This window comes from Perca fluviatilis, chromosome 14, assembly GCF_010015445.1.
Source record: "Perca fluviatilis chromosome 14, GENO_Pfluv_1.0, whole genome shotgun sequence".
Lineage (NCBI taxonomy): Eukaryota > Metazoa > Chordata > Actinopteri > Perciformes > Percidae > Perca > Perca fluviatilis.
Window position 1 is genome coordinate 22,923,937 of NC_053125.1, and position 27,654 is coordinate 22,951,590.

General features: G+C 40.4%; 1 protein-coding gene across 2 annotated transcripts in view; it reads right to left on the bottom strand.

Annotated features, from left to right (window-relative positions):
• The window catches only part of dachb (dachshund b), a 101,443-nt gene that overhangs the window by 47,247 nt on the left and 26,542 nt on the right, over window positions 1-27,654 (bottom strand). For both annotated transcript variants that reach the window (XM_039823088.1, XM_039823087.1), the window contains exon 2: window positions 2,304-2,419. In XM_039823088.1, the coding sequence (XP_039679022.1) occupies window positions 2,304-2,419 (116 nt within the window). The remainder of the gene's footprint in view (window positions 1-2,303; window positions 2,420-27,654) is intronic.

Below are 27,654 nucleotides of genomic sequence, written 5' to 3' on the forward strand. Positions count from 1 at the left end.
AAGAAGAAAAAAATGAAAAAGAGGGAAAGAAGAATTGAAGAAGGGATGACAGTAAAAGGGCAAGGAAGATGAGCCAAGAAAAAAGAAAGAAAGAAAAGAGCGAGGAAAAGAAGGTTGAGACTAGAAATTACAGAAAAGGAAGAAACTGAGAACTAGAAAAAAGGAGAGAATGAGATAAGGAAGATAGAGAGAAAGGAGGGAGAAAAAGAAAGAGGACAGAAAGAGATGAGGAAAGTAAGGAAGGAGGAAATAAAAAGGGAGGAAGTACAGGAGTAGGAATGACAAAGTATAGAAGGAAAAATAAAGGAATGAAATAAAGCAGAATGGTGGACGGAAGAAAGGAGATAGACAGTTGAAAGAAGGCAAGAATAGGAAGGAAGAGAGGGAAGAAAAAAAAGAAAAGGAAACACTGAAGTAGGGAGGGAGATGAGTCGAGAAAGGAGGGAAGAAAAGAGGGAGGGAGGGAAAGAGGAGGGAGGGATGGACAGATGGAGGAGTGGGACCCCAGAGACGTGTCATTCATCACACCACCATGCAGTCTGCACTCGTTCAGCCTCTCTCTCTTTCTCTGCAGGTCTTTTTCTCTTCTTCCATATACATATTTTTTCTATAGTTCTTTCCCTTCATTCATTCATTCGCTCACTTTCATCTTTTCTTCTCTCCTTCCACTTGCTTGCTGTCAACTCCCAGACAATCTGTCTCTCTTCTTCCCACCATCTTTTGCTCCCTCCCTTTCTCGTTGGCGCTCGTTTTTAGGTTTCATCATCTCCTCTGGCGACATCCCTCCTCTCCTCTCTCCATTTTTTCCTCTCTTTCTCTCTCTTTCACTGTCAATGTTTTTTCTTTCTATCCATTTACACTTTCAGTGCCGAAAAGCAAATGAAAATCCCTCTTTTTTCAGGAAATGTAGTAAAAGGACAGAAGAAGGGAAGGACATGGTGGACGAGGGAAAGAGGGATGAGAGGAAGACGTGAAACTGGGAAAAAGGTGCAGCAGAGGGAAAAAGAGGGATGCAGAAAACAGTGAGACGGAGGTGTTATAAGGAGAGATAAAACAATGATGAAGGAGCAGAAAAGAGAAAAAGGGGGGCGAATACATTTGAGATCCAGAGGAAGAAGAAAGGAAAAAGGAATCAATGAGTTTAAGAAGAAAAGAAGACAGGAATGAAGAGTTGAGGAGGAGAAGGAAGGATGAAACAGGAAAGCATGACAATGTTTTTTTCCCCATAGACCACCATTATACAAGTCATCTGGAAAACTATTGACGATGGCGAACGTGCTCGATTATATTCTTAATATTTGAGTTTTTAGCCTGGTCTGTTTTAATGGCATGTCCTGAGGATGAATCCTAATGACTAAACATCGGCGTGCTTCCATTTACTTTGTGAGCATGTTTGCATGCTAACGGTTAGCTTAGCACAGCCTCACAGAGTTGCTGGCATGGCTGTAGACTCTTACGGGCCGGCTACAATGCACGCGTAACGGACGTAGAGCGGACGTTCCAAAACTACGCTTCTACTATAATCAACGAAACTGGCGACACCATTTATATTTTTTTACGCAAGGTGTGTGCGGGAATAGATCATAAAGTGCCTATATTTCTTTTAAATTAAACTACCGATATACAGGAAACGACTTAATGACTGCAGTGTTTCAACTCTACCGTCTATATCCACGACGCTCCACTTCGGCAATTGCTCTCGTTCTGCCGGAAATTCCGCCGGATGTCACTCTTTTCGGATGTCCGTTCTCGGATGTCCCGTTACCTTCCGCTTTCTTTGTGTTGTAATTTTAAACTCTGGTGGATTTCTGAGGACTCTGGTTAACTGCTCCTCAGATCTCTGCAGGGTAAATCCAGACAGCTAGCTAGACTATCTGTCCAATCTGAGTTTTCTGTTGCACGACTAAAACTACTTTTGAACGTACTCGTTCCACCAAAACGAGCTCCTTCCCGAGATTATTTTGCAGAGGCACCGAGGCTCTGTAATTCCTATAATGAAATTTCCACAAGGTGTTCCTGAGATCTCGCGTTGACAAAACCGAAAGATGAAATGTTCCTTTATTAAGCCAATTAAAAAAATGAATTCATTTACCGGATAAATGCAGCCTTTTTTCCCCCACTTTAAATCATTGGCAAGTTGACGTTTTGGAGAAAACACGTATTGCCCCAGTTAAATAAACGAGTGAATAAATAAATCCATGGAGAAAACAAAAAAGGAGGAGTTGAAGGAATGAGACGAGAAAAGAAAGAGCAGAAAATACATGAAAAACTATCGTTCATCCATCACTCTCTCCCTCTCTTACCGGTGTGTGAGAGCAGGTTGGGGGACAGCAGGCCGGGGAGGCCCGGGTGGAGCAGCCTGGGGCTTTCCTGGATCCCTGCACCAGAACAACGCTTCGGAGGACGGCCCGGACGAGAGCTGGAGGGGGGGGGGGGGACAGAGAGAGACAGCGAGATTAATTACTATGACACAGAATTAGATTCAGAGCGCCGAGTACAGAGAGGTGGCGGGATCGTTTGGGACTGTATCTGACGATTGATTGAATATTCAGCTCGGATTTGATTTCATTAAGCTTAGTTTAGTTTTCTTAGTCATCTCGAACAATCAACATACTTTTAAAGAGGAAAAAAATGGAAAAACACACAAGATAAAACAATCATACACAAATCAATCCGATTCAATCAAAGAACAAAAAAAAAGGATGAGTTTGAGAAGGAGCAGGCAGAAGCATAATGCTTATAAAGTCCTGCCCCTACTTTACAATATCATATAACTATAGCTATGCATATACAGCATACAAATATTGTAAGTTATACAATAACTTACAATAATACAACAACATACAACTATACATTGTGTGTGTATTCCCATTAATATTTTCAGGTCACCTTTCTGTAATGGTCAAGTATTGTTTTCTTGAATCTATTTTTAAAATTGTATAATATTATGGCTCTGTTTGATATTCTCTTGTTCATAAAAGGGTGTCAAGTTAACTAAATTAAAAAAAGAAACAATATTTGTATTTATAGTTTTTATTTCAAGCAGGCTAGTGGAGGCAAGTAATCAAGTGACAGATGATTTATATTTACATTATTTACACTTTTAATATTATGTGTTTTGATGATAAAACCTTTATTTTAAATAATAAAAATAAAAAATAGCTGGTGTACTGTTGGTCGAGCATCACTTTCAGCAGTCGAAAGCTGACAGCTGGACGTTCCAGCAGGTCGCTCCGACGTAATCAAATCACAAACTGACAACACGCAGCGCACGGTAGTTTCACTTTCACCGGCCACCATACTGGAAGACAGGGACGTTACACCACACCTGATTGGCTGATTTCAGGACAGTTTACTGAAACCTGATTGGTCGTTCTTGTAGTCGGCGTCTCCGGGGCGAGATGAAGTGATCTTTTCTCTGTGACATTTTCACACCTCGAAGTACCACAACCAGCTGAAACAGCGGGAGTTGCCACATCCTAAAATATCCCCACTTTAAGACGAGAAAAAGCCGCTCCGATCTTTATCAGCTTGTTCCGCTCTGACAACAAGAGGAAGGATCCTGATGCAAGATATGGAAACTACTATTTGATTTGTGAAAAATCTGTGATAGTGACATACAATTTAATAAAACACTTTGATCCTAAATTAACAGCAGATAAATGTATATATCAAAATGCTTTTAATTACCATGAACCTTTCTTTTGTAGTCAGTATCCAGCTGCTTCACAATAAAAGCCCTTTAACAACCAGGGTTGTTGCTAAATTCTGGCAAAGTGGAGGTTTAAGCGATCGTTTACATTACGCACAATTGGAATCTTTTAGGCCGATTCCAATATTTTTTAGCTTAATTTGCCTACTTTTAGTTCAAATAAATCAATGATTCAGAACTGGGTGAAAGGGCCTTCTGTGGAGAATTCACAAATAATTTCCAAGAAGATTTACTGAAAATAATAAACTTATTTGTGACTAATTATAGGGGGTTATTATTGGGGAATATGATTGAACAGCTAACTAACAAATATAATATATGAGACTTTCTTGACTTTCTTTTCTCCTGACCTCAGTCGTTCTAAAATCTTGGCTACAGCCCTGCTAAAAACAAGATTCTTTGCAGCTTGAAGACTTTTACTGTGAAGAAGCATCCGGCAGAAAGATTTAAGGTTGCCAAATGATGGGTTTAAAGACGAAAAGACAGGGACAGAAAAGGAGGCTTTCGCATTGACTGGGGCTAAATATGCTAACACTGATGTAAAACAGTGTCTCACACTCACACAAGCACAATAATACATGTCCTACATGTGCAAGTGAGCCTGAATGCACATCCACAACACAAGCATCCCTCTCTATTTGTCTCACACACACACACACACACACACACACACACACACACACACACACGCAATAACCTACTGTATTATGCATGTGCACGTAGGCATAAATAAACACACACAAACGGAAGAATACAGTAACTGCAAACGTGCGATGAAACATAAAGGAAGCCACACACACACACACACACACACACACACACACACAGGAGGTGTGCATACAGGCCAACTCTCTGCAGGGTGGCTAAGTAACAGATGGCCGTCCAAAGTCATTTACACCTAGAGTGTGAGAGAGTGTGAGATAGAGAGAGGACCAAAGAACTAAAACCTGTACAAGACTTCACCACAGTTTCACCGGATGAAAATAGAATAAAAGTAGAATAGAAGAAACTCAAAATGAAAACGTAGACTGGGACATAAAAACACAAGAATATAAAATAACTCCCCTATATTGAAGTTTCCAAAACCAAAAATGCAACAGCAAACCTGTAATAAATAGAATACATTTTGTTTTTCTACTCCAGTATGTCTAACGTTAGCATGTCCAGCTACCTAGTTTTCCTAGCTAATGTAATGCTAACTGAGCTAGCTAAACTACATTATTATTTTTGAAGCACTGTCAAGGCCTTTACAGACTGGGAGCATTCTTTTCGTGCAATTAATTCACATGTCAATACATTTTCTGTTGGTTACCAAGAATTTTGGTCTGAAATAGTTAGCTTTGGAAGATTAGTTTAACCGATGCTGCCGGCTCACCTGAACTAGCTCACATTACAGCTTAGCCGAGGAGGACACCATAAATGTTTACATCGCACGGTGTCAAGTGCACGAGCCTCTCGTCCAAGAGAACGCGGGCTGGCGGGTGTAGTTTGGTAGAAAGAAAATAATTCCTACACGAAACTGGTCACACAACCAGGTCTGTGGATTATCTTGGGTAAATGGGTCATGATTTCTGAAAAGAGACAAGAGAGTTTTTCCTAAAGTTTTTTGGCACTTTGAGCACCACAAGCCGGGTGTCATCTAGTTCCATTAGATTGGAGAGAAAAGAGACATCTCTACGGCCCATATCTCCAACACAACTCACGACAATCTAGATTGAAAAAGAGCACTACAGGTAAGAGACACTTTTTTTTTTTTAACTGTGACTGTGTCTTTCAACTACTATCTTCTAATTACTAGAATATAATATTAATATATATAATAGAATGGAGTCAAATAATAGAGGGGATGTTGGTCTTTTCAGGAACATCAGAGTACGTCGATCAGATCCCAGTGGGAGGGGTGCAAAGACGGGAGAGAAGAGGAAGTGTGTAAAAAGATGTGGAGAGAAAACGTCTTGACAAGGTTTTGGGGTGTGATCGTGTATGTGAGAAAAGACACACACACACACACACACACACACACACACACACACACAAACACACACATTGAGAGAGAGAGAGGCAGAGGAGCATGAAGAAATGAAAACATGAACCTTCACTTTTCCTCTGAACTCTGCTTCACCTCTCCTTCTCTTCTCCTTCAATCACACATACGCGCACGCACACACACACACACACACACACAGGTGTTTGCATTCAAACGTTAAAGCCTTTCCATCAACAACCCCGCTACCTTTCAACACACACACACACACACACACACAGAGTCACAATGGATACATGTTACAGTACCAGGTGTGTGTGTGAGTGTGTGTTCATCTGCATCCATCCATGTGTAAGCAACATTAAGGTGTATGTGTATCCACGTGAATCTATGCCATGTATGTGTGTGTGTGTGTGTGTGTGTGTGTGTGTGTGTGTGTGTGTGCAAAGGACACATGATATCGCCTTCTCATTAGCCTTACAGTTCTTTGTTCAGAGTAATGACTGCAGCGTGTGTGTGTGTGTGTGTGTGTGTGTGTGTGTGTGTGTGTGTGTGTGTGTGTGTGTGTGTGTGTATGTATGTATGTATGTGTGTCCCGTAGGGTTGCCATATGTTGGGCATTAATCCTCGTCAACGGTCCACTCTCCTTACTGCACCGAGCACAGGAACAAAGAGCAAGTAACCCACACACACACACACACACATATACATGCTGCATGTACACACAGTTACACACTTGCACATAGATGCAAAGGCCTGGCTACACACACACACACACACACACACACTCCGACCTACATTCATGTGCTAACCCTTAACCCTAACTGCATTCAAACCCTTAAATAGAAACAAATTCGCTTGTCCCCCTCTGGCTCTCATTTCTTTACCCAAACCCTTCCTTCTGATGTGAAATCATTACACGACAGGTAAGCCTGTGACCTCTGACCCCCTGGCCTCCTTACTTTCCCATAATCACACTGAGAGAGAGCTAAGCAGCCATCCACTGAAGTCTTTTCATTTCCTACCAGACACAGCAAACAGAGAAAACAACTAGTTTCTATTAGATTAGTTATTTCCTCTGTGATCTGATTTTATCTCAGAAGCAAAGATAAACATATCTGTATCAATATACATGCTATGCATACTATAAATCTGTAAACCTATGACGTGTACAAAGAGTATAACTTTCATGGTTAACCTCAGTTATGCAAACTGTGCTTCTACAATTCCATCAAGTGTCCCAGTAAGCTATTTCAGTGAGTCAGCATGCACAGTACCAGGGCCTCTCCTAAGTGGAATGCAGCCATCATTAATGGTTTTGAATACACCTGTGCTTTTCCTACTATCACATGTCAACATGTTTGCCGTGAAAAAGGTCTATGCACCCTTTAGCGTTCCTTTGAGACGCACCAGGCTTTCAGCTAACTTCAATGTAAACCTGCAGCAATATTTCACCTAAAAGTGCCCTGCACGGGGCAACCTCTGGCTCACCGAGTAGAGCGTGCGTCCTGTGTAGGCTGGCTCGGGTTTGAATCCGACCCACGGCCCTTTGCTGCATGTCGTCCACATTCTCTCTCCCCTTTCCATTTCTTCAAGCTATCCTTTCAATTAAAAGGCCATAAAAGCCCAAAAAATAATAATAAAAAAAGCACCCTGCACGTTGAAAAATGACTCCAAAGAGGAACCCGAAGCATTTAAAAAAAAAAAAGACGCCAAGGGGTCCTGACCAAAGTGGCCTAAGGCACTGACACACAAAGCAGACGGCCAAGAACTAACTGTGGGGTCGCCTCATGTCGCCTTCGTCTGGGCCAAAAAAAAATTGCACTTGGACACACCGCAAAAACTACAGCTGTCGGCCAACTATCATGTACGTTCTACGCCTACGTGAGAGGAAAAAACTCTCCATGCCAGCAGGCGGCCGTAATCTAATCGTCATTCGAAAAGGGAAACCGGAAATAAATCTTTACAATCATTCCCCGAAAGAACCAAGCAGGCCTGCCTTGTTGCACGATCAAAATATTCTTCAAAAAGTAGCCTCCCCAAATTTGTTGTCGTTTCCCGTATCGAAGGGATTTTGAGAACGGCAACACACAGAGAGCGGAAGGTGAGGCACATCTGGATATGTTGACAAATTAAAATGAGACGCACAGCAGCTTCAATGTGTTTGCTGCGGATGTATTTTTTTGTTTTTTGATGACCTTTTAATTGGCTCAAAAACAGCAAAAACATGCCACGAATGGAAAACATGAAGCTGAAATTTTGCACACACACACACACAGGCACGAACACACACACACGATGATCTGATGAGCCACCTTGAAGTAAGTCTTCCCACTTTGACACACACGCACCCTCGTCTGTCCTCCCAAATGTCTATGGCGACGGAGCCTTGATCAATACTCCGTCATTGGCTCTGATGGCCGGTCAGGGTCGGTCTCTCACACACACACACACACACACACACACACACACACACACACACACACACACAAACAGGCATGGCGGTGAATAAGCACGGACTCTCTAACACGTTAGACAGATTGATTTAGCTCAGAACGTGCAGAGGTCACACACACACACACACACACACACACACACACACAGAGTTTATCAAAGCCTGGTGCGGTCAATACGAGGGGTAGAGCGAGGGGTCAACACTCTTTAGCTAAAATCTTTCATCTTTTCTTTCATCTCTCCATCAGTTGGCCGATCGGTTTCTCCTCCTTGCTCTCTTCTTTTTTTGTTAGTGTTCCTCCTCTCCTTTATTTATCGGTTTTCAGTTTCAATCCTGCGTCATCTTTAGATTCATATCTTTGTTCTCGTATTCAGTTCCCTTCTGTTTTTTTTTTTCCCATTCTCCCTCTCTTTGTGGCTTTAAGTATATGATTGGTGCAGTAATTTGCATGCCTGAACCTTATTTTGAATTCATAATTTTGGTTTCATTCTTAAGATTTAATTACAGTATTATTTAAAAGTTTGTCTCTTTGTCTGATCGGATTTTTCCCAATTTATTTTTTGGAATTTTTACATATATTTCTTCATTCATTTTGCTATTACTTCTTTTATATCATATTTGTCTTTTTTTTGTATGCGTATTCTCTCAAATTTTCCTCTTTCTGTCCAATTTTAATTATAGATGGATGAAAAATGTGGTTGACGATGCATTTCTCCTTTTTTAAACTTCTGGTATGCGTTTCTATTATGTGGATTTCCTGATCGCTTTTTGTATTTTATCTCCGTTTTTGTGATGCGTTGTATCCGTTACATGTTGGCCCACGTGTGTTAGGTTTCATTTTGAAATATTTGAATTTGAGTTTGGTGATCATCTCAAAAGTATAATAATAAAAAAAAAAAAATGTGGGAAGTCCCTTGGTTTTAAGACCTGCCGACGCAGATATTGGACCGACGTAACGTCTACTAAGATAGGGGTCGCTGTCACTTTCAAAAAAACTAAATAAAATGTGCATTTAATCCAGTCCAAAATAATCCACCTACAAACATGCAAATATCATCATGAACATAAATCAAATCTAGGCACACTATACTTCACATATCCAACTTGCTTCATTTTGTATATAAAGATCATCTGTCACATTTCAACACTAGTTTTATTGTTTACAATTAACAGACCTAGTTTCACTTGTACACTAGACATTGGATGTTTGCATTCATTGTTGCTTTAATATATTTACACACACCTTTATATATTGTAGCTGTGGGGGAAATATATTCGGACTTCTTGCCAAAAAATATTTTTATTTCAGTTCAAAAACACAACTCTTTTTCTGCTTCAGTGCCACTTCTCTTTTTTATCCATTGTGCCATCAATCTACCATCTCTCTATCCATCTGCTGCGTCTCCCCCTGACTCCCTCCTTCATCTTCTGTCCTCCCCCAACTTGAGGTCAAATAATGAAGTCACATCCTCTCTAGCGGTTATTTCTGCCTATCTTTCTCGCTTTTTCTCTTCTGTCTTTCTTTCTCTTTTTGTCTCTTTCTTTCTGTCTTGATGTCTCTTATTCTGTCTGTCTGTTTTTTGTCCACCTTTATTTCTCTCTCTTTTTGTCTCTTTCTGTCTCTCTTTTTCTGTCGTCTGTCTTTCTGTCTGTCTCCACCACCCCTCTCTCACTCTCTCTCTCTTTTCCGACTGTGTCTCTTTATTTCTCCACCACCTCCCTCTTTCTGTCTGTCTTCTGTCTGCCCTACACCTCTCGCCCATCATAAATCGTGTCACAGACGTCCATCCTCTCTCTCTCTTTTACTGTGTGTGTGTGTGTGTGTGTGTGTGTGTGTCTTTGTTTGTAGCAGAAGAAAAATAACAATCTATTCTTTTTAAAGAGACACCAGAGAAATGGGATATATGTGTCTGTCCACACACACACACAGACACACACAGACGGACACACACACACACACACACACACACACACACACACACACACACACTAATCATGGATGCTCACAGACTCACGGAGTGAACGAGAGACAGACAGATAGAGAGAAGAGAGAGAAAAAGAGAGATGGATGTTTACTTTCCTCTGGGCTTCCGCCTCTTTGATTGGACAGATGAATGACTTCATTGTGTGTGTGTGTGTGTGTGTGTGTGTGTGTGTGTGTGTGCGTGCGTGCGTGTGCCTGTGTGTCTGTATGTGTTTCCTCCTCTCTTTCTTTGACAGAAGGAAAACGACAGAGAGAAAGAGAGAAGAAAACGAGTAGAACTAGACAGATATAAGGAGAGACAGAGGTGGCCAATAATAAGTATTGATTGATAAAGGAAGTAGAGCGAAAATAATAAGAGAGAAAAAAAAAATCACCTTAAAACGCAAAATGGAGGGAAATAGGGAAACTGCATTGACACTTCTCCTCTTTTCATCTCTCTATTTATCTATTATCTTTCTCTGCTTATTCTTATAAGTCATCCGTGTTTCATTCTGGATTTTCTTTTCGTTACATCTGCTCCATGTTTATTTCTATCCATCCATCCATCCATCCATGCATCTATCTTATTGCCCATCTATGAGCTGTCTATCTCCATCCATCCATTAGTCTTTCTATCCATCCACTGTATCCATAAATGCATTAATTCATTTATCTATCATTTATAAAGCAATCTATCAATCAATCTATCAATCTACCATCCACCTATCATGTGTCTGTTCATAGTCTGGATCACTGACAGTTCTTTTCCAGGTTGTGTTGCTGGCACATCCCGCGCCGTTCGCTTCGGGAAACAACAAACTTATTAGTTACAGCCTAAAATTTGTATAAATTTCTATCGGGGAAGGATTGTAAAGATTTATAAAAGAATAGGTGTACAGCGTTTACTCTCTAACGGGTCGTTTTGGGACTGATTGGTGGGGATTGCTGTGGACGAAGTACACACAGCGATGCACTGGCAAGAGCTTAACGTGTAACCATGTATCCAGCAAATTCAAATGGCTCACGTTACTGTATTGTGTGAACAATTAACTTCATTTAATATTGTATGTGGTGTTTTCTTTTGCGGGGTGCAAATGTTCCAGCAAAAGAAAAGTTCCTTCCCGAGACTATTTTTCAAAGCCACAGTCTCTGCGTCCGGGGCTTAGCGCTGCTATTTTGACTGCGATTGGTTTAAAGAAATGCAAACGACCCAGACAGAAACAACAGGTTTTGTTTCTCCTATCCTGGAGTGTATGTGTGGTGTAGCCAGACCTTGCTCCACAGCGCTGTAAAGCTAGGGCTGGCAACACGAAACTAGTGTGTTCATAAATCACCACTTTCATCCATCCTTCATTTTTCTATTTACCGTATCGGCCCGAATAGAAGACCGTTTTTGTTCTTCCTGTCTGAAAAACTGGGTTTTGTCTTATATTCGGTCGAGACTTTTTAATACACTGGCGAGCCACCTGGAACCAGGTAATGAAAGTGACGGTAGTGAGAGTGAACTGCGGCTCAGGCCACATATTTCTGTCTGAACGTCCAGATAGTAGTAACCGAGCCGGACCAGAACGCAACAGGCGTTCTGTTCTTTATATCCGAACCCGACCAGAGCCCGACGCAGTTAATGTAAAGTAGTCCGGATCAACGTTTAGTACACTGCCAAGATTGATTTTATTAAAAACAACAGCCTACCCTGGTTTGGCCCAGAGTGGGAACATAAGAAACGTGCAAATGCTAGGGTTAAGTATGCTGTACAGAACACTTTATTAAAAGAAATGAGCTGGCTACGAGGGTCAATTCCATGGCCAATAAGCTTTGTGGCAGAATAATGTCTGGGAATTCTGGAAAGAAGTCAAGGTTATCAATAGCCTTGCCATCTACTATTGACAGGACTACTCCGTCTGAAAATATTTTTGAACTGTGACGAAAACATTATAGTGATATATATTTAACTGTGTTAAAAGTGACGAGTGTAATGTTGATGATCTTTCCAACAATGATGGTGAGGTTATTAGACCTGATGAGGTGTGCTAGGCCTATGAGAAATTGGCAGCTAACAAAGCATGTGTCCTTGACCAAATAACAGCAGAATATCTTAAGTATGCTAACAGAAGACTTTTCTGGATTATTAATGCACGGTATACTACCTGATTCTATGTTATCTGTCCTACTAGTGCCTGTGGTCAAAGACAAAACTGGTAAAATAACCCAGCATAGAGAATGACAGACCTATTGCCCTGGCTAGTATACTTTCCAAAGTGTTAGAAGGTATTTTGCTGGATAGGCTACAAGAATACCTCATAACTACTGGCAATCAATTTGATTTTAAAAGTTAACGTGGCACAGATATGTGTATATATGCCCTGAAGGAAATTGTCAGTAAGTATAGAAGACATAACACTAATATACGTGTTTGTGTGTTTTCTAGATGCATCAAAAGCCTTTGATCGTATTAATCTAGGTAAATTGTTTAACAAACTACTGGAGCGAGGGGTCCCTCGATATTTGAAGGATTTTAAACTTTTGGTAGTCACATCAAACCATGCAGGTAAGATGAAGTAAGAGCATATCTGCACCCTTTTCAGTGACTAATGAGGTTCGACAAGGTGGAACACTGTCACCTCTTCTCTTCAATTTGTATATGGACGATCTTTCTAAAAAGTAAAAAAAAAAGTGCAGTGCAAAACTGGATGTACGTATGGTGGGGGATAGTGTTATTAGTCATCTGATGTATGCTGATGACTTAGTCATCATGTCTCCCTTTAGTGCTGGCCTACTAAAACTCTTCTAAAAAGAGTTGTCATGATTGCAAAAACCAAGGAGGGTCAGGGGCAAGTTTTTTCCTTCCTTTTTTTATGGCAAACCAAGCCCTAAATATGGTAAACAAAGTGAGATATTTGGGTCACATCATCAGAAATGATTTATGTGATGATGATGATGTGAAGCGCCAGCGTTGCAAACAAGCCAACATGCTGGCACGCAAATTTCACATGTGCACAGATGATGTTAAAACTGCCATTTTTAAAGCCTACTGTACTCCGCTCTATACAGCCCACTTGTGGTGCAGCTATAGTAAGGCAAAAATGAGAAAGCTTCAGGTGGCATTTAATGACGCATTACGAATCTTTCTCAAACTGCCAAGATGGACAAGTGCGAGTCATATGTTTGTGACTAGCAATGTTCCCACCTTTCCTGCCGTTTTGAGAAATTGTATGTATGTATAAATGTATGAGTCGCTTAACTTGTTCAAAAAATTTAATTATAGTGGCTTTGGCTGACCCCACACAGAGTGACACAAGGTACACTTCTCGCTTTTGGAAACAAATGTCTGCATGTGTTTTAATCACTATGATCTTATGAAATTTAATCTTTTTGTATTGTCGTGTTTTGCATGTTTTTGTACTGATAAGGACCTGTGTGTCTGAAATAAGGTTGAATTGAATTTATATGCGTTTTTATTTTAAAAATAAAAATATTTTCTTTATTAAAAACAACATTTGTTCATCAAAAAGTATTTTTCCAAAATAAATTAGAAACAAATAAAAAATAGGAGGTCATCTTATAATCGGGCCAATGTGGTATATATATGCACCCCAATCCTTCCATTTATTCATCCATCCCTTTTTATGTCTATCTATCTATCTATCTATCTATCTATCTATCTATCTATCTATCTATCTATCTATCTATCTATCTATCTATCCATCCATCCATCCATCCACTGTATCCATCAGTTCATCATCCATCCCACAGCTTCTCTCTCTCTCTCCAGAGGAACAGGTGTGCTACGGGACAAGAGACAAAAACACTCCTGCATTTTTAACCAGCACCTATTAAATATTAAACACTGCGCACACACACACACACACACACACACACACACACACACACACACACACACACACAGGGGACAGCACACAATTGCTGACGAGACAAGTTATACAGGTCGATGGGCTAACGTGTGTCTGCATGTCTGCGTGTGTGTGAGTGTGTGTGTGATGGCTTTAAGCGTCATTACCTTACTTCCTAGGCATGTGGGCACGCACGCACGCACGCGCACACACACACACACACACACACACACACACACACACACACACACACACACACACAGGGATAATTCATACACGGTGCACTCACATGTTAGCATTTAAGAGCTAAAACTATAACAGACTCCATGTTCTCTCTTTCACCCCCTCTCCCCCCTCCCTCCATCTCTTTGAAGTGCTCCATAACAAACTGTAACAACAGGAAGTTTTCAATGCGCCACATTGAGAAGGAATGTCACATATGGAGAGAGAGAGAGACATGAATAGAGGGAGCATAGATAGATAAGCATTTTATACAGAGGTGCCTGAAACCTCAGCAAAGCTTTGGTACATGACTGATAATTTATTTTTTGTGGCAGTAAACACAACACATGGGCACGGCGATAACTTTGCCACATTCGGAGCTTAACGACATATGTTGTGCTGACGAACTGCGACAAGATAAACAGCATGGCTACGACTATGTACTGGAACTTTTTCACAGACAACAATACACTTTTACACATTGAAGGGCCAATAATGTGCTTTTAGTGACGTTCAAAGCTCCACCAGACTCCCTGTCTTTCCAGTGGAGCACGCTAACACGCTAAACTAAGATGGTTAACATGTTAAACTGTTTAAACATCAGCACATTAGCATAGGGACGTTAGCATTTAGCCCAAAAGGATTAGCATTACAGTGCAAACACTCCAGTAGCATCGCTAACCAGTTAGCAAGCAGCAGAGTGTCTCAAGGTGTTGATCTTTGCTCAGAGGAGAAACATGTAAGAATGATGAAGAGAGAGAGAGAGAGAGAGAGAGAGAGAGAGAGAGAGAGAGAGAGACGGCAGCGAAGGAGGGATGAAAGTAATGAGTAGAGACGTGTGACACATGAACGAGGGAGGGAGGGGAAGGAGGACTGATGGAGGTGGGAGACAAAAATGAAGAAGGGCAGTAAAGGAAAGAAAGAAAGACTTGCCCCAACCATCAAATCAATCCCATCCCCCTTTTTTTCCCACCATCCCTCCATCTCTTCTCAACTGTAGTTAATTTTCTGCCCCTGTGACTCTCCATTCCTCACATCCGTCCATCCCTCCCTCTTCTTCTTCTTTTACCTGTCCTTTCCTCCCTCCCCTGTCTCTCTATCAATCTCTTCCTCCCCCCCTCCATCTCCCTCCCTCTCTCCCCCCCCCTCTCTCTCTCTTTGCAGTTAAGTCAGTGTAATGTAAATGATGTGCCATCAGATAATACAAGTTCTTTTTTTTTTTTTTTTTTTTTTTTTTTTTTTTTTTTTTTTTTTTTTTTTTTTTTTTTTTTTTTTTTTTTTTTTTTTTTTTTTTTTTTTTTTTTTTTTTTTTTTTTCTTTTTTCCTCTTTTTTTTTTTTTTTTTTTTTTTTTTTTTTTTTTTTTTTTTTTTTTTTTTTTTTTTTTCTCTCTCTTCCTCCATTGTTCTCTCAGAGCATCTGCTCTCTCTCTCTCTTCCTACCTATACCATCTTTTATCTCTCTCTCTCTCTCTCTCTCTCTCTCTCTCTCCATCTTTAGCCGCTAGCTTCACTTAAAGGAACACAGACCAACACTTTTCTTTTTCATTCAAAAAAAAAGGTCCAACTAGGGTCCCATTAAATCGACATGCTAAATACAATGTGAAGGAACATAACCACATACTTTAGTTATAGTTAAGAAAATGTTATTTTGGTTGAATATCAAATAGTAAACAGTCTCAAGACTTCTTGTTAACTGAATCCTTATTCATATTGGGATATTGGGATAATGGGATATTATTAGTTATTATTAGTATATATATATATATATATATATATATATATATAAACCAACATAATATATATATATATATATATATATAATGTTGATTTATTAACAGACTAAAAGAGCCGCTAGTGTCTGACAGGCCGGACACAATGTAGCCATGAAGGAGATCAAATTTCCGTTGAGGAGGGAGGGGGGAAAATGCGCTAAAATACAAAGAATAGCTTGAAAAGGAAATTATTTCCAATATTCTTTTATTGAACAAATTGAACTGAACACAAAAAGGCACTATTCAAAAAATAAGAATGATAGTTACATTTTAAAGTGCAGTTTTCTACTCATACTCCCTTTCAACTAAAACAATCCGTTTTGCGACGTGCTTATTGGGCAGGTTAATATCGCGACTACGATACAAAAATAGTTTATTGTGCAGCACCGGGGACGAAACGAGACATGGCGGCGTTACAGCGGTTTCATGCTTCTTGTGGTTGGCCTGGTGGCTTTGGCACGCACGGTCCTGCCATACTAATTGCGGTCAAAACGGACCTCCTTTCTTCTGCAGGCTTGCTCTGTTGTTGTAGACTAGTCTACTTTTTGAAAACTTCTATTTAAATCGGCGTATTCGCACTTCCGGGTCCTGTAGCAGGGCCAATCATTGGCCTGCCTGAAATGAATAAATTAATATACTGTAATTGAAATTATTTATTTTCAACACAGATATGAAAACTAATGAATATAATCAAATTCAAATTATAAGATTTTTTAAATGCCCAAAATAAATAATATATATATGTATATCAAATTTGACTAACAATTAAAAATTAATAATCTAATTACAAAATAAAAGTAATGTAATTAATATAAACATAAGTGAATGTCGTAAGTGCAATTACAATTGTCATTATTAAACATTACCATAATATTCTTAACAATATTAATATTAGTATATAACATAAATATAACTGTATTAAGATTATTCTCAGCTTATAATCACGTTTCCTCTCTGCTTGTTTTTTTATGATTTAGATTTTTTCTTTATATTGTCCTATATATTGTCCTCTGAATCTTCTTCTCTGTTTTCTTTCCCTCTTTCTCATCTCTCTTGTCCTCCTTTGTTTTTCCTCCTTCTTCCTCTCTCTTCCTCACACTCCCTCTTTCCTTTCTCCTTATCCAAATAGAGGACACAGACAATCCAATAAACGCCCACGCTCTCAACAGCTGGAGTGTGTGTGTGTGTGTGTGTGTGTGTGTGTGTGTGTGTGTGTGTGTGTGCGTGCGTGCGTGCGCGTATGTGTGTGTGTGTGTGTGTAGCGACGAGTCAGCAGAAAACAAGGATGACACCCTCAGCGCTGGACAGGAATGTCACTGAAAAAAAAGAGAGATGAAGAAATAAAGAGAGAGAGAGTGTGAGAGAGAGAGAGAGAGAGAGAGAGAAGATAGATGGGAGAGAGAGAATGAGGAAGGGCATGAGGAAGGAGAGAGAGAGAGAGAAGAAGAAGAGAAGAAGAAGAAAACTCTGGGGACTTAGAATGACACATGCAGTATTACTCACCGCCTCCATACATCACACACACACACACACACACACACACAGAATCTGTCTCTTGAGCACAAACAAACACACAAGGACACCAAAAAAGACAAACCCCTTCACTTTCTCCCTTTTACCAGCATCATAAATGGTTTAGCTTTAGGTGTAGACAAGAAGATGCAGCTCTTCAAAAATCAGGTTAATAATTATCAGAATTTTTTCACGATCACTAGCCAGGTTTCTATTCAAATGTAGCGCAATTTTTTAACTGACATTTTTAGAAATTGGCCACGGGTTGGCCACGGTCGTTTCGCCACAACCCACTTCTGGCGGGTCTGGCAAGCTTTGGACCTACTACGGAGAAGGCCTATCTCGGACGCGGCTCAACGTGCTAAAACTGGTGACTAAAGGAAACGCAAATAAGCGCGGCATGGTTTGGCTCGCCGCCGCCGAATGTCCCAATGAAAAAGCCCTGCTGGACTGAAATAGAAGATAAAGCAGGGTATGCTTTAGAGCATGGCTACCTTTGTGATTGCCAAGTCGCTTACACAGTGCCGTGCATATGGGTGTCTGCATATCCACCTCTCGGTCCTCCCAAGCTCCATAACTCGAGGCTTCAAAACGGTTGTCCACAAACCAACGGGTGACGTCACAATGGCTCCATCCACTTCTTTTATACGGTCTACGGTGTGAACACAAACTGGACTAGAACTAAAAAGTGGCCTTTTCAAGTGGGCCTGGGGTACTTCCCAGGTCGTTAAATTGCATCCACGCTTCCTTCACTTGCTTCCCTTCCTCGCGTCTAAGTCCGTCCTACCGATGAAGCACGGGAGAGACGGAGGAAATCACGGGAGGAGAGAGGAAACAAGCAAATGTGTTTTTAGAGGGATGAGGTGTCCTTTCCTCTGAAGCGTTACGTGCATTCATCAGCTGTTTTGGCGGAGTTAGCAACGGCTTTCAGTTGCACGGCTTCCAGGAAGGCTGCTCTGGTGTATCCTCGCTCATAGCTCCTCAGAGATCGCTCCTTCATCCTCGCTCTTCGGCCCAAAAACGTCTTCCGGTTCATGAGAGGAGCGAGGAGATTTCAAATAACAGATTGGGGCAGCAGCCCTATAGCCGACTGCAGCGCCCTGCCACGGAAGAAATACGGTAATGTGGTCGAAATCATGCCAGTGGATTTTCTGATTGCAAGGTAGTCTCTATGAAAAAAACAGTAGGCTAAGAACAGTCAAATCTTTGTATAAATGCGATTTAAAATCGGAAACAATCTGACTCTGTGGTTTTTTCTTTTGCCCAGACCAAACGAACCGAAGTACAGGTGTTAAACAGAACTTTAGCCTCGTAACAACCAAGTGGCCATATTTGTCAAAACATGTCTCATCAAACCACACTTCCCTCCAGATGGAGGCAGCAAAGCAGCGTTTGGTTGGTTTGCCAACACGCATGAAGAAGTTCCACGGTTTCGATTCTCAGCGGGAAACATTTTAGTGGGAACAAAAACCCTGTTTGACACAAAAACCGTGAAGCGCACATGGTCTAAATCCATGACAAATCCCTCACATAGACAGAGACGCCAGCACGAACACACCAGGCAATCTTAGCACAACACACACACAGAGTCAGAAAGTAAGCCTGGATCCTAAAGTAAGTCCAGTTTTATGACTAGTGTATAACACCAACAGCTGAATCAATATTAGTTTACACTGGGTCACAGTGGACACACACACACACACACACACACACACACACACACATATTGAATCTCCCAGAATACATTATTATTGCAGATTTATATACACACCCACACACACACACACACACACACTTTTATTCTATTACACCCTCGTGGTGGGTCGGCTTGGCCATGTAAGGAAACACACACACACAACTAGCCATTATAAAAGTGATAACAGTAATGTAATAAAACACACACACACACACACACAGGGCTGGTTATTATAAAAAATGATAAACATTCAAAGAGTTGTTAAGTTTTACAGTGATGAACTAACATATCAACTTTATTAACGGCTGACTGTCCTCGTTCTCAGGCTCTGTTTTAACACGCCCATTTTAATTTCCCCTTTTTTCCTCCCTCCCCCTCTTTACAACAGCTGATGTGCAGTCAGAAACATTAAACTGCTTTATGGCGACAAAGTGACTTTAAGAAGAGACTTTCAGAGTTGGACTTCTTTCAGCAGCAGGAAAACACTCGGGCCAGGAAGAAAAGTCACAGTTTCCATTGATAATCATCGAAGGAAAGATGGCTTATCTGCAAAACTGAGACACTTGGAATTATTTAGAAGGTCTAATGTCGGAGCAAAAGGTTGAGAGTTTCATTTCAGAGGCCGACAGTGTCATAGCACCTTATCTCCTTTTACTTTGTCACGTTAGGGTTGGTCGGGGGAAATATTTGAATACCATCGTTAAATCACCTTTTAGTGGGATCTAATTTTGATGATTAGGGCTGGATCTTGAACCTCAACACCGACCGAAATGTGTCTGTGTCACCAAGTATGAAACTCCGGTCCGATTCGTAATCTTGTTTACTTATTACTTTCGTCAAAAGTTCCTGATTTCGGAGAAGCAGGCAGGAGTACCGACACGGAAGCTAAGCAACGTACTGCTGTGGATGGGGGGGCAGCAGCTAAACGTATTTTAGCCACCTAAAGGAAAAAATATATCAGTTTAAGTGTACGTTATATATCGAATATTCTCACCGCTTTACCTTGCCGTCAGACTGTCCCTTTACGATGGGGAACGGAAACCGTTGTCGATGTTCTCTTCAAAGCCACCAGACTCCTTTGACAAAAACATCATCATTTTACCTCGCAGAACACGGTTATTTTGGTGGTTCGTTTTTTTAGTTCACAAAAAAAACTAACCGATGGAGGCAGCGGTAGACCAGCAACTCCTGTGTTCTGCGAAGTGAAATTACTCTTTTTGTCAAAAGGAGTCTGGTGGCTTTGAAGAGAGCGATACAAAAGGTGTCAGTTCCCCGTCAGAGAAGGCTGCCTGACGGTGGTCTTGCTTTACTGCTGAAAACTTCAACAGCTACTTGAAGCACGATAACGCTGTTTTTACTGTATGAACGAGAAATCGAAGCTTCATCTTTCTCTAATTCAAATCCCCCACATTTTTATAGCTTCTGATTAACTGAATAGAGTAACAGCCCAAACCTCCTTTGATAAAGGTTATTATAAAATACCACGTACACGGTGACCTTTATAGACCTCTGATTAGGACCAGACGTCTCCGGCAAAGACAAGGACCATAATATCCCCCCTCGAGCTACGGAGGCCTGTAGATGACACAAACAATAAAGATCACATTTCCCCCAACAGAGAGAGAATTAATCTGGCTAATTAGAGCAGAGATCCAGGAGAAAAACGCCCAGCGAGGAGGCAATATATCACCGTGCTAACTACTGGAGACAATAAAAACTGCTTTGTCATTTGCTTTTTTTGGCAAGAGAACAGCAGCTTTTCATCGCTGGTAGGTTAAATATTCAGCTGTGTGTGTTGTGGAGTCCAGCTTCAAAACAGGAAGTAAGGCCATAAACTGCAGCTGGTGGAGCAAATTAATGACCCGCTCTTGTTGATCAACGGTCTCCAGCAGAGATAGAATAGTCATATTGTTCAATTGGTCCATTTATAAAAACGGGAAACATGTATGACTAGGTTCTTTAACTACACAACCTGTTTGATCTGAACTGCCAGAGGAAGTCCAGCAGCCAGTTTGCAGCTTATTTACAAGGCTGTCAATGGTATTTGATTACACATAAACCATATCACTTTATAAGGCTGTTAACTCTCTTATCAATTAGTTAATGGGACTAAAGGGAGAAGGGATTATTACTATTGTTCTTGGGTCATGCGTACACTTCAAAGTACAACTTCACCTCTGTCTGTGTTTATCCGTCTTGATCTGTCATTATATAACAGACATTTCTGTAGGTGGCATTAGGACATAGGTCTGCTTGCTTATGAAAAAAAATCATAATTACAATTATTTTGGTCAATATTGAAATCACGATTATTTAACACAAATTGACTTTTTAGAAAGATGTTGCATTTATTGAACTTCCATAACAGGGAAACAGTTAAACAAAAGAAAACACATTGAACCGTGAAATTCCACTTACAATACTTTTACTGATTGAACTTTTTGAATCCCCCTTTTGTGTTGACTTTGAGTCAAAGTGACCCGTTTTCAATTTTTGTTTTATATCATAAAATATGGGACATAGAAATAAGTGCTGAATATGTGTAGAAGAAAAATTTAACAATTTCAAACGTTGGAAAAAGCAAAAAACATCGGAAAAAAAATACCTAACTACATGATTTGGTATTAATCATAAGAAAAACTACAATTTCCTTGAAATAACTGCTCTATTTAAACCTAAGAAAATAAGAACTCCTTTTACATTTTAATTATTGGAAGCTTTATTACTGTATATGTTCAATTATGTGCATGCATGTCTACAGATTTAGTATTTTTGAATCACTGACTAAAAAAAACTTAAAAGCAAATAATTGGAATATGACTTAAGATGTCGTAGATATGTATCTCTCACTGTGTCAAACACTAAATAATTGAAAGTGTACCAACTGAAAACTCTTAAGCATCAATTTATATAATGCTTTCCAGGAAACTTCCTAAGAAATTCTCAGGGAATCCTGCATGTGTTTCCAAAAAAAAACATATTGCAGTAAAATATTTTATGTAAAAGCAACTAAGACATCCATGGTCTAGCTACAGGTTGATTATTATTGGATAAAGAGAAACCAAATTGAGTCAAACATGAGTCAAATGCTCATGTCCACGCATTTCCTGTTGCAGTGGATATATTAGCTCAGAGTGATGCAACGTCTCATTTTAGCGGCCATCCTGGAACATTATGCTCCAAAACACAATCTGGTTAATGCAAAATGACACCGTTTCTGCCATCAGGGGATTTCAGCAGGTCTCCGAACCAGGAGCGTTGTCATTCTGCATTAAAGGACACACCGCGTGCTGGAGCATGGTGGTGTGATCTCCGAAAGGGAGGGAATGAGGAGCTGTGTTGGCTACTAATGGACTTACAACACTGCCGGTTACAACTTCTAACAGATGGGTTGTTACTAATGTTTATAGCGTTCGCATAACCACGTCCTGGACAAACCGATGTTACCTCGAGTTCTCCAATAGAAACACGGATATTGTGGCATGGAAACACCAGATCCGGGTTTCTGATCTACCTTGTCTACAGGTGCTTCCTCACTTGGACTTAAGCATGATATATGCGTATTCATGCGAAAGCTAATGCGACCGTACGGTAGCGTAAGGGAGACGGACGTTACACGCCGGACTTACTACGGGGGGCTGTAGCGTTGCATTTCCTACTCAGACACTTCCTGGTTCTCCTGCTCCATAAAACAACATGAAATCAAGGAGAGGGTTAACTTTTCCTGCTAGAGATTTACCACAGATTTACCAAAAACACAGGGGAGACACTTTGTTTCTCCCACACACCCACACCCACACACACTGTGGTAGGAACTAAAGTTTACATCGTATGTTTCTCCGGAATCAACCAGCGCGAAGGACGTCTATATTCTGAGTGGTTGCTGGCATTTGCCGCTGCTTGCCGCTGAACCTCGTCATAGCTCATTACCATAAAGTTGACCTTTCCGATTGATGCTCTGGTCGCTCAAAACGCCTAAAACGCGACGCTGACAGATTTGCCGCTCCTTGCAGCTGAGAAAAGCCAGCTTCCATTGAAAATGAATGACTTCCGGTAACTTTAGAAGCTCAAGTCGGCGGCGGTGTGTACGTACAGTTAAAGAGATCCGACGCACACACCAACGCATGTATAAACTTCAGGCCACTTACGTAGGCTACGGAGAAACTGCCATAGTCGGACATTTAGGTTCGTTTCATCAACTTGGATTTGGACCCGACAAACCGTGTGGTGTCAAAAGGAACCGAAACCCCAAAAAAAACTTGCTACACTGTATTATTTGTTGTCCTTGGTCTGGACTAAATGAACCGAACTACAGATGTAAAAATCATCCTTACATAGTAATAGGTCAGTAAAACAAAAACAAAAGTGATGATCACCAATTAAATCATAATCTAAGATAGAATCCAGAGAGAAATTGCCGCATCAGTTGCAGAACAAAGTAGGAAAGAGCGCAAATACTAAATGACAATAAGGTGCAAATCCAAAATATACATTTTGGATGCATCTACAAACTGAACTAAAAAGATCTGGACACCAACGCACCAGAGACAAACTCCACGGATCTTTGGTTTCTTTCATAAATTCTTGACTGAGAGGAACAGCAGAAACATACACCATGACAACATTACCGGAAATAATAAGCAAGCTTTAACCAAAACTGTGAAACTCTTAGAATAATTTATACAGAGAGATGAAAAACAGATTCCTCCTCCTTTCAGATTCCTCCATGTTCCATGTGTCATATCCCAAATATGCAGAGACTTAAAAAAAAAGGCATGGAAATGATTACATGTTTATTAAATACGATATCAGGCTTAATAAGCTTCAGGGAAAAGAAATAAATATATATTTTTTTTTACATTATTTGTTGGGGGCATTTTAGGCCTTTATTTGTATAGGACAGCTGAAAGGGGAGAGAGAGATTATATATGGGCGCCCGATCTACCAACTGAGCTACCCAGGCGCCCGGATAAGAAATATTTAATAAGACGACTGTTTCAACCGCCACGTATAACCTACAAAAAGTCAAAACAATAGTGAATCTGTCTTTATGTCCTCGCGTTTGTGTGAAATGTAACTAATGTGGCCTACATTTACTCAAATACTGTACTTAAGTACAACTTTGAAGCACTTTACTCAAGTGTTTACGTATATATACTTTGGCAGATTTAGATCAATCGTCTACATTTACAATAACGTGTATTATTCTGCATGATGACTACTTTCACTTTTAGGACTGTAAGTGGATTGAATGCAGGGCTTTTCTTTTACTTCAGTAGTACCTCTCCCCTCTGCTACAGATGAATAAACCCCCCTCATTCTGCCTCTCGGTCTTGATATCTGTCCCTACGACTCACACTTATGAGTTCACCGGTGTTTCCAGTAAATATCAGGCCTGGCGTGACACATCGCCTCTCGCCGTCTGTGGCGGTCGGTCTCTTTTCCTGGAAGCAGACGGTCTGTAAAAACACAGACGCACAAAACCAAACTTTGTTTATTAAGAAAAGCGGCTTGTTATTGCCCTCGTTATGCCATCGTAGTCTAGTTAATCTGTTTTCAGGGAGTCCAGTGTGCTCTCTGGATTGTGCCGAGTCAGCCTTTAACCAAATACCGGCTTTAATGGAGTCAGCATTAGTCTTCTATTAATTATAGCTGACTGATAATTTTCCCTGTTTTGTTCTTTTTATTTTACAGTGTGCAGTAAACGGCTAATCCAATGAAGCCGTCAGTGCGGTATTTCTTGTAACTGTTGTACCGTTGATATTTGAGTCATCACAATCTCCCCATTGTTTTCTTTCACTGTCATTTTTTTCACTTTGTACCTTTTGTGTGCCAAAAGTGCCATGAATAAAGTTTTATATGTACTTTAACAAAGTATACATTTACTTAAGTACTGTACTTACAATTTTGAGGTTCTTGTACTTCATGTGAGTATCTCTATTTCTATGATACTTTATACTACTACTACTATTATAACGACTACTCTGCATTTCAGAGGGAAATGGCAAGCCAGTATTGCGCTTTTTACTGCACTCAATCTATTTCACAGTTTTAAAGTTGTCACTTTGCAAATAAACAGCGTTGTCCTGCCGATAGGAGCGCCAGATGAGCTGTTTGCTGGACTATTTGGTCATGTAATTGGTTCTACCCACAACAAAATGATATAGTAGTGTCACGGCACAATCGTTTGTGCTATTGGCTGCCAGGCTGAGGGGGGGCGTGGCTTACCGGAGTCACAGAGCTTACGAAGCGCAAGTTGAGGAAGACTGGAGACGTGCTTCTGTGTTCTACAGCAACTCAGAACTAACTTGTATTAAGAGACTGTTAAATTTGAGCCTATCCTTTAAATTAAAACACATTTTACATGCATGTGCTGTAGAAAAAGAAAATAAAAACATGGTGTAGCTGTTAAATGAGCTCAAGTAAAATAAAACAATATCAAATCACAGCTTTTCAGAGATAAATTATGTAAGAAAAGGGATAAATTATGTAAGAAAAGCCTCATTATAAAAGCAACAGGATGTTCCACCGACATTTCCGTTTGAAGTCGTTTTGGTACATTCAGAGCTGACACAAGCTTTTCTGTCAGATGTCATTTCCTCTCGCTCTCATACAATATCTCTGATTGTTGATCTTTGTAAATATGGCCTTTAAGAATATGAATCTCTAATTCAACATAAATTAATAGGAAATAAGTTATTAAGGCTGCGGAAAACTGCACGTAGCCTATAGCATGGAGCGAACGGAGAGGGAGGGGGTGTAGAAGAATGTGGCTTTTGTAGGTCACCCCGAACAAAGCATAAGGGAACCTACCACACACACACACACACACACACACACACACACACACACACACCACACACACACACACACACACACACACACACACACACACACCTAACCTACAACCATCCTATTAGGAAAACACACACTCACACAGGTGTGTACATTCAAGCCCACATGTTCGCACGCTTACACACAAGCCGAGATCAAGAAAGACTTTACACGAACAGCAAGGCCTTGAGGTAGTGTTGCCTCAAGTGGGTCACACACACACACAGACACACACACACACACAACAAATAATCATGCAGCTTTCATCCTCTGAGGCAGGAAATGCTGCTTTTAAGCTGTGTGTGTGCGTGTTTGAGTTAAAAGAGCAGTTCACACACACATTCTCTCACATAGACAATTTTTTTGGAAATGTTACAGATGTTTGAATGCTGCAGACACTAACAAGGCATGTTCATGGACGGACACACACACACACACACACACACACACACACACACACACACACACACACACACACACACACACACACACACACACGAAAGAAAGACATGCCTGCATGCTCCAAAAACTACAAACATGGCTGAGATTTGACAAATCCTGAAAGAATCCAAACAACAGTGGAAAGATTAGTCTCTCACACTCACAAGAGAAATAATGCTGCACTCATGTTGTTGTACGCCCACCTCAAGTCTGAACAACAACTCAGAAAGTCGACACATTTTGGTACACTTCTTGCTCAGTCATATTACACAGAAACACGGAGAACTAAACTAAATGTTGGGTTGATGGTAAGAAACTTTTCATAAATTCATGTACTGCATATACATTTTTTGCTCACATGTAATATGATATTAGGAGGTAACCGTTAGTTCCTGTCCATGTAGAGTGATGTAGATTAGATAGAAAAGTTATTTATAAGCATTAACCCTGATAACAAGTCAGGTAAGTCTTGGAAACAGCAACCAACACGTATGTTAAAACACTCTAAGCAAAAAAATACAACACACACAAATTATGACTTAAAGCTCATTAACACACCGAGGCCGGAAGAACGACTTCCCTAACTTAGGGAAATGGGACCATCTGAGGAGCACCTGAATGCACCATAAAACAGCATGATGGAAGAAAGAATGGACTGGGAGATTCTATCGAGGAGAAAGAAAGAAGGGAAAAATAAAAATGGAAAGGTGAAAGGTGAAAGACACAAAGATAAGGTAAGAGAAGATGGACCAAGGAAGGGTAGAAGAAAAAAAGATGGGATGAGGGCAAAACAAATAAACCAAAAAGGAAAGAAAGAGGATGGAAAAAAATAAGTTTGAGATATATATATATATATATATATATATATATATATATATATATATATATATATATATATATATAGAAAGGAAAGGGCAAGGCAGAAGGAGGGAAGACAAGGTTCAAGGGTGAGTCAAATTGTCTCGCAGAGAAGAAGAAAAGAACAAGAAGAAGACCTGTGTTGACGAGCGAAAGGAACATCTGTGAAGAAGGAGAGAAAGAGGAGCAGTGGGAGGGAGTGATTAATGAGTGAGGGAGGAGGAGAAAGAAGAAGAAGACATTCCCTCTGCCCACCTATTGTGGAGAAACAGAATGAAGAAGACCTCCGGAATAAAAACTGCAAAGACAAATATAAAGAAAGAAATTTTTCCACTTTCTCTTCAAAAAAGTTCA